The sequence below is a fragment of the Sphaerodactylus townsendi genome, linkage group LG07 (genome assembly GCF_021028975.2).
Source record: "Sphaerodactylus townsendi isolate TG3544 linkage group LG07, MPM_Stown_v2.3, whole genome shotgun sequence".
In the NCBI taxonomy this organism is placed as follows: Eukaryota; Metazoa; Chordata; class Lepidosauria; order Squamata; family Sphaerodactylidae; genus Sphaerodactylus; species Sphaerodactylus townsendi.
The window spans coordinates 69,635,486-69,648,048 of record NC_059431.1 but is presented as its reverse complement, the minus strand read 5'-3'; the positions used below and the strand labels follow the sequence as shown (position 1 = coordinate 69,648,048).

Genomic DNA, 12,563 nt, shown 5'->3' with positions numbered 1-12,563 from the left:
TCAGTGAACTCTCTGCATAATCAAAATTCTTTGACAATATACAATAATGCCTCAAGGCAGACACTTATTATTTACAATTGTCCTTCAGTGAGCCCTTCAGACTATGCAAATGTTTGTGTTCTAATGGTGGAATGTGCTGTTTAATAAAAATAAATTGTACATATTCATACAATCATTTTCCCAATACTTACCATTTTGGAAGGGTATTCTTTAGGAAATCCTCTTACTGGGATACCAAATAAACGCCTGCCATTTATAAAAGCCTTCATTATAAAGTTTGTCACTAGAATAATCAAAGAAAAACAATTCATTGTATAAATGGCAAAAATAGATGTAGTTGTACAGTATACTTAAACCAAGGAGTCTTACTTTTTCTTGACAATCCAGCTCCAAGGTTATGATTCAAATCAAAAGGATCTGAAAGAAGAGTGTTGCATACGTTAGCAAAGTCCATATAAAATCTTATGAACAAATAGAGATTGGTGACCTGAAAATGAGGGAATGCACTACACAGAATCAATAAGATTTCTTTGCATTGTGTTTTTTTAATATGCACACAGACAAAACTTAACTTTTGAAAATGAAAAGCTTTTCATGAAGAAAGGGTTCAGATCTATAAGTTCTACGATTCAGAATAAGGGGGAAAGAGAATTAAAATACAGCAACCTCAAATATGAGGGAGAAAGGACTAACAGGAAAAGCTGCCCTGCACTGACTAGAGGGATGGAAGGTCAGAGGCTATGCAGATCCAGCTGCAGGGCCAAATGGTAAACGCCACTGGAGGTTATTAGAGCCCCTAGTCACCTGATATGCAGAACTTAACAGTTATGACTGTGCAAGGGATAGCTTGAGGCATTATGAATTAGGTCAGCAAAATACACGAGAAGTCAAAACCATACGGGCTTCCTTCTGACTGTATAAGAAATTCTGGATAGCTCCTATAGAACATAGCATGGGAGATGGTGTTAAAGCAGGTTTAGGATTCAAAAAACTGCAAAATATCTGAATTTGTGAACTTTATAACAATTTAACTATCTATCTCTTCCTGTTCACTTTTCCCCATGGTTAACCCTGTGTATTTAATGGAAAACTTGCTTGCAGTAATTGTTCAAAAACAGGTGATATAGCAGCTATTATGCTCTACTTGTAACAATAATTTGCTATGATCAGACTGCTACGCAAACGGGGGAAGGCAAATAAGAAACAAGAGATAAAGAAGTTCTTTAAGATAAATGACACTCAAGAGGTAAGCTTTATAGTTTATGAAATTTGGCCTTTGTAGCATGAAAATATACTAACATGCATAAAATTCTCATAAATGAAAGAAAATCTCCCATACCTTCAATAACAATGTATTTTGAAGTCCACTGTTTCTTGAATGTTGTAAGCAAATTTTGTCTCCTGATGCAGATAACGTGCTCTTTAAAATCAAATTCTTCAGTATAAAAGCGTAAAAGTCCCAGCCATAACTCTCCAATGGATTCATTATTTTTACCAAAGTCCGGCCAAAACGCTGGCTGGAAATGAAACCCACATACTAAATATTTGGCTTCGATGTTCAGTGCTTCAGAACGATAATTTACAATGACGTATCAAATAACTGTATAATTCTACACATTCAAAACCAGTGCTCTGTTTCACTAAGACATCTATGCTGTGCCCTAAGGATGTATACTAGAGAAGGACAGAATACTGATTATAGGTTATCAGTTGACTGCTGGCAAATTTCCAGTAGAATGCTACATCCGAATGAAAAACTCATACTATGGCCTCTGTGCTCTTCAGGTGTTACCACCTTGTATGTCTAAGGAACACAGAGATGGAGGAGGTACAAGTAATCTCCTTCCTTGAGAGAGTTAATGCTGTGTTTTTGTGTGCAAGCTTGCAAAAGTACATACGTGCCCTGACTAGATCTAACAAGGTGAAGTTTTTTGCAGATCTTTTAGTTTGAAATGAGCAGCCCCCAAGAAAGAGGGACAGTGCTGACTGGAAGCCTTTTTTTAGCATCTAGAGCATTCACCCATTTCCCAGCAGGATTCTAGGGAGACCTCCCCCTGAATCCAGCCATGTTCAATCCAGCTCCAGCCACCCCCTGCTGTGGCAGTCAAGGAAGGAGACCAGTAAGTACTTTCACCTACTCACTGTGATCTTCTGACACCTCCAGCAGAAGAACTGATGATGAGAGTCAGATTGAGCAGGATGGAGCCAAAAGGAAATTACTTTTGCAGATCTCTTTGTTATTGCTCTCCCTCCAAAGTAAACATGTGATTGAACACCAACTATCCAGTGCCTTGTGGTAGCAAGCAATAAAGAAAGCAGTCTCTGCAGGGTACAATGCTGACAGCGTGCAAGTAAGGGTGAAAATACTATCTATGTACGTTTGCCTAAGGGAAGGGTTACTAGTAGGGAGTTCTCTGCATTTTTACCCAACAAAGTCACCAGCATTTTTTTGATCGGATTAACAACACTACATGGGATTCACAGCGTATCACCTTAACCATGTGCATCAGATTTTCACACTCATGTGTGAAAAGGGAGGCTGTAGAAGAAGTGCACGAGTGGGCCTCAGCGTGTTTATTAAAAACAAAAAAAAGTGAAATTTGAACTCCACCCACTCTTGCATACATGTAAACCACTTATTTATAGCAAAGCACAGACTTAGTCTACAAAGAATGCTTTCAGTTGCACTTTATGTATAAAATTCTTGGCATAGAACCTGAATCCTCAGACCCTTACCTTCCATTTAAGAAATTTCTGCTTCTATCAATCAGTTGATTTATCTGATATAGACCTAATGTTTTACGTCGTTTAAAATTTTCATTGTAACTGGGCTTATCAGAGTATCATGACAAATGAGCAACTCAAAAAAGGAAAAGAATTATTACTAGATGTGGTTTAAAGTGTAAATATAACCATTAGGTAACGTGGCAGTACATTTGAGAAGGGTAAATTTTAAAGTTACATATGCAATTGGTTAATCTGAAAAGGAACTCACCAGTTCATCTATTCTGTCAAAGAAATAGACATTCCAGCCATCAACTAAAATCTCAGGCTTCTTTTGCTCTTCATAAATCTAGGAACAGATGTATTAGACCATCAAATGTAAGATGTGCTGTTTCTGAATTGTTTTGTGACTGTGCAAGTGTGCCAAAAATAAACATGTACTGTACCTCTTGAAGAACAGGAATGACAGGTGGTTTCCTTTGCTGAAGGAAATAAAGCACCATAAGAGTATACGCATAGGAGGACAGGCTGCCCCGAGATGCATCACCAATGTCACACATCTGAAGAAGAGAAAAAATTAGTTGCAGGGAATAAATTTGAGTGACATGATGTTTTCTTTCAGTGTCTGAAAGACTGCTTACCTTTGTAAAGACTTTCATTGTGTAACAGAGATATTTTACTCTGGGATCAATAGCTGCATAGGAGGATAAGAGTCTTGTGTTATGCAGGGCCTATAAAATATAAATATGTTAAATGTGAACAAAGCCAAAGATTTTCTCTCTACAAGACTCTGGCTTGGAAAACTCTTCAAGAGAATTTTACCTAAAGCAGTTCGGCATGTTTCAGATGACATGAAATTCTGAGTAACAAGTATGCAGTAGAGATGTGTATATACACAGACACCCAAGTGTGCATACACACAGACCTTTTATTTTTTTGATCCTGATAATCTTATCAATAAATACAATAACTAATTTGAGAACAGCAGGATGCCACCACACACAATTTCAAAGAAATATTCTCATAATGGCATGGATCCTCAGAAAAACTTTTTAAAAGTTTTATAATGTCTACAGTTCAGTGCCAATCATTATGCCTTTTCCTTCCCAAACTCAACTGATCAGCTATACACTTGATGCTTCCTGGTCTTTATTTTGTCATCATGATCACAGGAAGGACTCAAATGTAATTTGGAAGTTTTGGGGTTAAAAAATAAATCAGTTGCATATTCTTGCTTATAAAAACACCCACAATAACTAGCTGGAAAGATAAGCAGTTAGAACAATATTCTTACCAATGTATTATACAAGCTGATGTCTACTTCAAGACCACTTCGAACATGGAAAAACTTGACAATTGGCACTTTAGCAGTTGTTATGGGCAAGATATTTCTTAGACCTAAGGAAAGTACAAGGACCCTGATTTTTTATCCATTTCGTTCAAAGGCAAAGTAGACAACAATTTCAAACCAATACTGGTATGTATTCAACTAGGTTTATGTTGCAAGTTTATGCACATTTACTTGCCACAAAATTCAGTAGATTTTGCTTTGGTGCAGTGGTTTTCAAACTGTGTTCCAGAGAAACATTGGACCCCCCAGAAGCCTAATCAGACATTTCCCAATGAGAAAGTGGATGTACTTTCCTGAAAGATGCTTTTTCCTACAATTCATAGCCATAGGAGAATATTGGGTGCATTTTAGAGCACACTCCCAATTCATATATAGTATACTGGAGTTCTACAGGTCTAGTTTGACTTAAGACATATCCCAAATTTTCAATAACGAACAGGGGTTTCACAGCAAATAAGTCAGTATGGAAAGGGCTGTCCTTGATAATCAGTGTTTAAGTGCATCAGCAATTTAAAACACAACAATCACATCTTTCTATTAACTGTGATGAAGTTGAAAGTAACATTTTTAAAATAACCCAGATAGAATCAATATAAAGCATTCCAAGCATATTTAATCTTTGGGGAAAGCTATAGTTGTCAAACTATATTTGGTTTCAGCCTGGACAAAGAGGGAATAAGTTGTTTTTATTTATTTATCTTTATTTATTCCTAGCCCACCCTTCCTGTGATGTGTTGTTTTTCATATTAGTTGTATTAAATTGTTTGTATGGCTTTTGCATTTTGACTACTCAATGTATGTCCTTGGATTCCTGGGAAAAAGGCAAGTATATAAATATTTTAAGTAAACAAATTTGGTATTGCTCTTCCAGCTCATCCAATTTTATAACTCCCTCACTCATTAGATGTCCACAAAAATTATTTTAATGAAGCTATATGAACATTATATGAACACTTACTCCACTACTGACTGCTTGGAAAAGAATGTTTTAAAGCTAAATACAACAATGTTTTACTACTGAAATAAACTCATTTATTTATAACTTCTTTTTCTTCCTGTAGGAAGCCAACTTTGCACTTCAGAGTACACATCAGAAAATTTACAAAACAAACCAGGTCATTATGTTATTTTGCATTAAAACAAACAAAAAAATCTGTATGGAAGAAAACAAAATTTTCATTGTTTTAATCAGTTTCGAAAATTAAGGTTTTTTTGGAAGGTGCGCTGGTAACAACCAACAAGACAGCAGGAGACACAGGCACACAGGCATTAAGGTTATGGAACAAGACCGAAAGCAGAGGTACAAGTAATGTACCATAAGCAAAAAGGCACAAGAAGCCTCATTCTGGACACTGGAGCTCTTTGGAAAAACAACCATATGTATATCACGACACTTTTCAGAAGGATAAGAAATGTGATTTCCCCTCCTTAAAACTGTGGTTAATAATTCTGCAAAAGACCTGTATACCAAATCATGGAAACTGGCAAGCCCCAATTAAAATCATAAGCAAAATACTATCTTTAAGGCTATACTAAAATATGAACTAATAGAAATTAATACAAGCAACTTAAAAGGACTAAATTGGCTTTATTAGTGGCTCTTAGATAAAGCACCTCTGATGCGTCAATTCACAAACCATTTATAAGGTCTGCTGGAACTTTTAATTCCTGAGTCAAATCAGGTTTTGATGTTTACAATATATGGTATTTAATCTAAATTATATCTGCTTATTAGTTTTGCAACCACCTACTATAATATAGGTTCCTGTACAGTTAAAAAAGAGGTATTTCATTCAAAGTTACCTGAATGTTTTTTGAGTACTCTTGCAAGTTCTTCAATAATTCTTATACAATTAAGTCCCTGTAACAGAAAAAAACAACAACACTGGTACAATAAGAATGGCTACCCTGATGAAAGAAAAAAGAACCTTTTTCCAAATTATCACATCCAGTTATTACTAGTGGAAAGACTCAGTGATCAATTTCATTGTATAACTAATCAACCTATAAGTTTATTGTGCACTAAGGTTCCAATACCACTGAAATATGCCATACACCATAGTATTCGGGTGTTTTTTAATTTACTGCTTTCATTTCAGAATAATCTGTGCTACATATCTCAAAGCCCTGATAAATTGTTTGTCTGGATACTCAAATCAAATGAAGAAAGGTTACTTTTAGAGTGCCAGTTACCTATTAGACTAAGGAGGTAGAAATAAACACATTGTTTACATTACACCCCATCCCAAACCTACTCCCATCCCTACTCCTACTCCCAGCAGTGGGAAAGGTGCTTAAGTAATGAAAAATCGTCAGGCTCCAAGAAACCATTACTAGAGCAAGACTGATTTTTAATAACAAAAATGTATCCTCCCATCTTCAAAGGAAGCTATCATACACCTTTATCCTGAGTTTTTCTCCTTCAATGCAACCCCCAGATAACATCTGTTTTGTGCATGTGGAACAGTAACAGTACAGGAAACAGAAAGATGAAAGACACCAAATCAAATGAAATTTTTAATTAGCTTTGATAATGCAAGTTGATTAATGTGCACTTTCTTGAATAGTAAACTTTATTCACATCAAATTGCCTACACTTGCATTTATCTAGTTGCCAAGATTTACCTCCGCACTCTCGAGACCATCAATGGTCATACAGATATCAAGATCACTTTGCTTGAAGCCAAATCCATTTTTTGAAGACCCAAATAAACTTAATTTGGTGCCTGTAAGGAACAAGCACAATTTTCAGCATTTGTTGTAGCATTCACTATAATCAGGTCACTAGAAAGTATGAACAAGCTGCTTTGTAAGAAAGGAATGGTTAATAAATACAATGCACTTATTTTTTTTCTGCTATGTTGCACATTCCGTAGTTTTTATATCAAGTGTTAAAGACATCATTTTAAACATGTGAGTTGGATCCAAAGAGCTGTGCTTTCCAAACAGATTTTCCATACTTCTTTTTGCAGCTGTTCTGCACCAAGTGCTTTTGAAGCCTGGGAGGCAATTGGGGACAGTATGGGATGATGTGGATGGGGCTATATCTTACATGGAAAATTTACATGGGATATTACAGACACATTCTTCTTCCCTGATGAAGGAAAATTTTGGATCCTGCTGACTGACAATAAAGTTAAAACTTGGTGTAAAAAAAAAGAGACCAGAGATACCTGGAAATTCTTGTTGAATGAAACTTTCAAGATTTTGTCTTATATGTTCACGTGCCTGATCTTCTATTATATTTGGAGCAAAATCCTCTGTTGAAAAGACAGTAAATCAGTTTAGAAACGAGATAATTACAGTAATTGAAAAAACTATAAAACAGACATTTCTTCCAAAATGTTTAGGATGGTATTGAACAACACCTTGGATTGAATCTGATGCAAACCTCCTCTGACAGACAGGATTTCTGTTTGTGCAGTGGGACTTCTGCCCTTGCCCTGCAATCTCAAACCCCCCTCCCCCAAATCCTGCTTCAGAAAAGGCATGAGAGGAGAATGAGTCTGGCAAGGGATATCAGTGAAAATCGCCCCCTCTTCCACCACTGGAAATGTCCACTGAATTTTACCACTTAGTTGTCCAACAGTTTTGAGAGCTCTAGAAAACTTCTGGATAAGCACAACAGAACAAATATAACATTTGTCATTTAATGGACAACAACCTAAAGCAGTAGAATTAGTATGATTTTATAAGCCTAAGATTTGGTGGTGGGGAAGATTCTCTCTGCCTGTTTCTCTTTTTTACAGTAAGCAAGCACGAAGAAACAAAATGATCTCTTTAAACTGGTTCTGGAGGGCTTTCCGGGCTGTGTGGCCGTGGTCTGGTGGATCTCTTTAAAGTTTATTAATAAGTGTAATTTCATTCACTTGAATAATTCAAGATGTTCAGGGCAGACTACCAAATAGCACAGGGAAAGGATATTTAGCCCTTTCCATGTCCATTGCTTCCCCAGTTGATACCCCTGTCTAGTGTTTTCTTGTTCCTCTGCAAACACACATCTGAAACTCTGGTTAGGGAAACTGGCTGCAGAGGAAGTGGAGCCTGTGAGTAGGAAACGTTCCTGAATACTTGTAACTTCTCCATATACTTAAAATCTTCCAGAAACTTGAAAAAAAAATGTCTGCCAACTTACTGTAGCACTGGATACACACTTGATCTAAAATAGCAGAAAATTTGGATGTTAATGGTGGCAAAGGATCTAGTTCAATTTTTTTGAAGTCTTCTGGACAGTCCCTCTTTAAATGACCCTCTCGCTTGCATAAGCTGCATACAACTGTAGGAGTCTGTATGAATAGAAAGCAGGACACAATTAAATATTTCTCTGAATTTCTTTACGCTTTCTAGTTCCATCAGCTGCTATGGGAGGAGAAAGCCAGCAGCCAGCCACAGGTTATATGGGTAGTGGGGGCAGAAAGTGAATTTGTCTGCAACAGAAAAAGGTCAATTTTTGAATGGGCAGGTGGAGGGGAAAGCATATTACTCTTTCAATTCCTTGATAACTCCAGAACCATCTGACTCCCCTAAAGGTAATCAGGAGTTATAATGAACAAGTAGAAAACTAAAAAGGTGCATCCCTCACCTTTGCTTCCTTCTCTCTTCCCTTCTCTAACAATAATCCTCCTTTCTCCTCTTCCTCTTATATGTCAATTAACCTACATATCTTTTGCCCATCAATTTACCTCTCCCTTTTGAGTCACTCCCTATTTCCCCTTTCTCCCATCCCTCTTATCTTTCAACCACCATCTCTTTTGCCCCCACCTTTTCTCCATCAATCTACTCCACCTTTGCTGCTCCACTCATTTAACCCCACCATTGGCATTCCACCCACCTATCACCTTTGCTGTTCTCCTCACCTACCCCCCCCCCCTTGGTATTTTATTTTGGGGGAATTTAAACACAGCATTTTTTTCTCCAATTTTTTTCAGCAACAATAGGGGTTCCCTCAGATTTGCAGAATCGCCTGCTTAGTGAAAATTGTGGATTTGGAGATCCATCCATGGGGACACATTTGAGAAATACCATGCAGATATAACACATAGGTTTGATGAATCCCAAAGCTTATTGTAGAAGGTTAATAAATTTTGTTACTAGACTGATTAAAATAGAGGCCAGATTTAGCACTCCAGTTGGCTGTTGTTGGCTTATGCAATACAAAAGTAACATTACTACTCATCAAGGTAGAGAGACTCAGGAGGTCAGCATAATTCTGAATACAAACTTCCACTTTAGTATAACTTCATATTTCATCTCACATCTAAGGTATTTAATACGAAGTCCACTATATCCTCTCTCAGTCTAGTGAAGGAATACTAGATTTTGTCATGAGTAGAATTCAAACTAGTTAATCTGGTTACAGACAAAAGTTGTGAATGGGAGAAAGGTTCAGCTAAAAAGAGCTATGGGGGAAAAACAGGTTTAGATCACATGTATTCCACATTCATCATTCTGAAACAAACATTACTGTCATGAAATTGCATGCAACTCAAATGAAATACTTTTTTTTAACAATTATCATGCAGGAATTTTAAAACACAATATTTTAACACTTAGATGTTATTACCTTGCCTTTTGTGAAAGCAGCTTTATTGAATTCATAGAAGAATTCTGATGCACTATGCTGGTCTGTAGGTAAGCTGCAATTATAAGACTCTTCTTTCTCAACATCTTCTGTGACTAAAGATACCTTTGGAAGCTCATCCATATTCTTTCTGGGCTCGGTGTCTTTATATTTAACAGATATGAACAGTTCTTCCTCTTCAGAAAGAACTTCTTCATCACAAGATCCAGTGTAAATGTTGTCCAGCTCATCCTCAGTATTAGTAATATTGCCATGTTGCTCCTGATTTACGACCTGTTCTTCCTCTGAGTTATCCATTTCATATCTTAATTCCTGAGTTAGTGGTTCCAATTTGATCAGAGAATCTTCTAGGTCATCAGTTCCTTCAGAACTTCCTTCATCCATGTCAGCTTTTTCAAGAAGCATCCCACTACATTCTAAATTAAATTCATCAACAGCAACCAGAGTGTTCTGAAAATTTTCTACATCAGAAATGCTATCCGTTTCAATATCATGCTCACTGGTCAGAACTGCAAGATCTCCACTTTCACTATCTTCATCCAAACCCTGGTTAATGCCCAAATGTGTCTGCCACTGTCTAGCAGGTTGGTTCCCTTCCTCCTCTTCCTCTTCATTTCCGCTTTCAGTGTCTTCACAGTTTGGTTTAAATTCCTCATTGTCACCAGAAATAAATTCTTCGATTATGCAATCTGAGTCTCCTTGGGAAACTCCGAAATGTTCTATGTCACCTGCCAACTGCTTTTCTACAAGGCTTTCGGTACCAAATGCCTGAGAAAGATCCCCAGGAGCACGTGAACTTTCCTTGATAATAGCTGCACAACTGCTCATGACCACTTTCCCTGCTTCAGTATCAGCATCTTGCATACCAAATACGCCATGTTTCAAGGAATCCTTTTCAAGCCCTTGCACTATGGAGGATTCAGGAGCGTCCTTTTCACGGTTTTCTGTACTCTGCTTGTGGGGCAAAGCAAAATATTTGTAAGTTGCCCGTAAGCAGTGAAGGATATACTCATATACTAGTTGACTGTTAAGGGTCCTTGCCACATTCCTCTTCACAGAGTAAGGATCTGCCAGAAATAAAAACAAAGTGCTTTTTTTTTAAAAAAGTGTATATTTGTGTATAAAAACATGATTAAATCAACACTAAATACAAAATCAGATGAATATAAGAACAGTAGAGGATCCATACAAATCACATTTAGTAGAAATCAAGATGAGGAAATATGTCTTACCTAGCAAAATATAAGCATGGTTATCCCAAACTTCCTCAACAGGGAATTGCAAAGAGTATCAAAGCTGAAATTGCTCTGTTATATGCTCCATGCAAGCTTGCCAGAGTAAAGGCAGAATAAAAAGGAAAAAAAATAGAAAGGTGTAGTGGTTTGAGGGACTAGAAGCTGGGAGATCCAGTTTCAGATCTTCACTCCGCCATGGAAACCTGCAGGGTGACTTTGAGCTAGTCATATGCACTCAGCTTAAATCTTCTTATAAAAGGGTTGGGTGTAAGGATAAGATGGAAGAGAAGGGAATGTTATAAATTGCTCTGGGTCCCAGTTGGGAAAAATGGTAAGGTATACCAGAGGTGAACACACACAAAATAATGGGATATGGGTCCAAACTAGACTGAAACCATTCTGAAACTTAAAAAGTTATCCAGAGTGGTAACCAGGATAAAGGAGATGGTGGAGAATTCCACCCAGGGGGTTGAAAAAAGACTTGGAGACTGAGTGGGAGAGGATGTTATCCACAGGAAGGGAAATGTCAAAAATGGTATAAATATCCTCAATCTTGGTCTCAGCTGCTCCTTAAGGAGATTTTTCACTTTACAAAAGGCTGTTATGCTGTTATGAACATCTGCATGTAATGAATGCCTAGCTTGGTCCTAAGTATCATTTCATAAACACCAAACTGCATTTCAGGAAGTGACTTGCCTAGAGACCCTTAATAAACCAATGGGTGAGCACATGCTTAAACCCAGATCTCTCAGGTATACCATTCATCCATCAGACCACAAAGGCTATCTGAATAAGCCTGTCCAAGTAAATAGTTACATTGAAGAATGAGCTATATGGAACAAGGAATATTAGAATTGCAGCACAGAACAAATGTTTCCTTTTTTTACTAGTTCTCAAACATTTGCAAGGCTTCACTCATTGTTTGTGATCTAGCTCTTCACTGGTTCTCCAGTTGGAATGCATGAGATCTGATCACAAGTCCCAGTGATTTATTAACAGATGCTGTAATATATAGTTGGAATCACTGTGATACAATCAGAAACATTTACCAAAAATGTTTTGCTGGGAGAATTTCCTGACCAACTTCTGTGGGTTGGTACTACAACTGATTAAATTATTTCTTATGGAAAGGGAATGCACAAAGAAAGTAACCAGATGCATATGGAGCCAGGTACAAACAAATGGTTTACCAGGACCAATGTATGACTGCCTAAATCCAGCAGCTGTTTTGTGAGCACCTTCCTTACATCAGGATTTCAGTGTTCATAGTACTCAAGAAAAATAAGTTTGAATTTCCTTCACTACAGTTAACCCAAAGATGATGTTGCCCATTTGAGGGGATGCCAAAGATGAGACTGATACTACTTGCTTATAGTATCTCAGGAAAGCAAAAGGCTCGTAATCACACCACTCCCACAGCATCTGCTTTTTGTCCTTCTGCACAAACCAACTTTGGGGCGAAGGGAGGATTAGGGTCAGAAATAAGTGTACAATGATGCTTCTGCTGCACAAGGATTAAGATGCAAAAGGACAGAACTCTGTTTCTGTCATGTTCAATATAGAGCCCTAGTTTTTGAGTACATGTGAGACCATCTGTGAGCAAACTTGGGGAGGGGTGAGATGCTTCTGACTGTTGAATATGCAGTCTTTACAAAAGCTATCAGTTCTCCAT

General features: G+C 37.3%; 1 protein-coding gene across 2 annotated transcripts in view; it reads right to left on the bottom strand.

Moving 5' to 3' along the window:
• The window catches only part of TUT7 (terminal uridylyl transferase 7), a 48,888-nt gene that overhangs the window by 13,021 nt on the left and 23,304 nt on the right, over positions 1-12,563 (bottom strand). For both annotated transcript variants that reach the window (XM_048504580.1, XM_048504579.1), the window contains exons 13-24: positions 9,639-10,723; positions 8,211-8,361; positions 7,249-7,335; positions 6,701-6,801; positions 5,879-5,936; positions 4,019-4,122; positions 3,366-3,455; positions 3,171-3,284; positions 2,996-3,073; positions 1,340-1,517; positions 370-417; positions 192-283 (exon numbers count right to left, since the gene is read on the bottom strand). In XM_048504580.1, the coding sequence (XP_048360537.1) occupies positions 192-283; positions 370-417; positions 1,340-1,517; positions 2,996-3,073; positions 3,171-3,284; positions 3,366-3,455; positions 4,019-4,122; positions 5,879-5,936; positions 6,701-6,801; positions 7,249-7,335; positions 8,211-8,361; positions 9,639-10,723 (2,186 nt within the window). The remainder of the gene's footprint in view (positions 1-191; positions 284-369; positions 418-1,339; positions 1,518-2,995; positions 3,074-3,170; positions 3,285-3,365; positions 3,456-4,018; positions 4,123-5,878; positions 5,937-6,700; positions 6,802-7,248; positions 7,336-8,210; positions 8,362-9,638; positions 10,724-12,563) is intronic.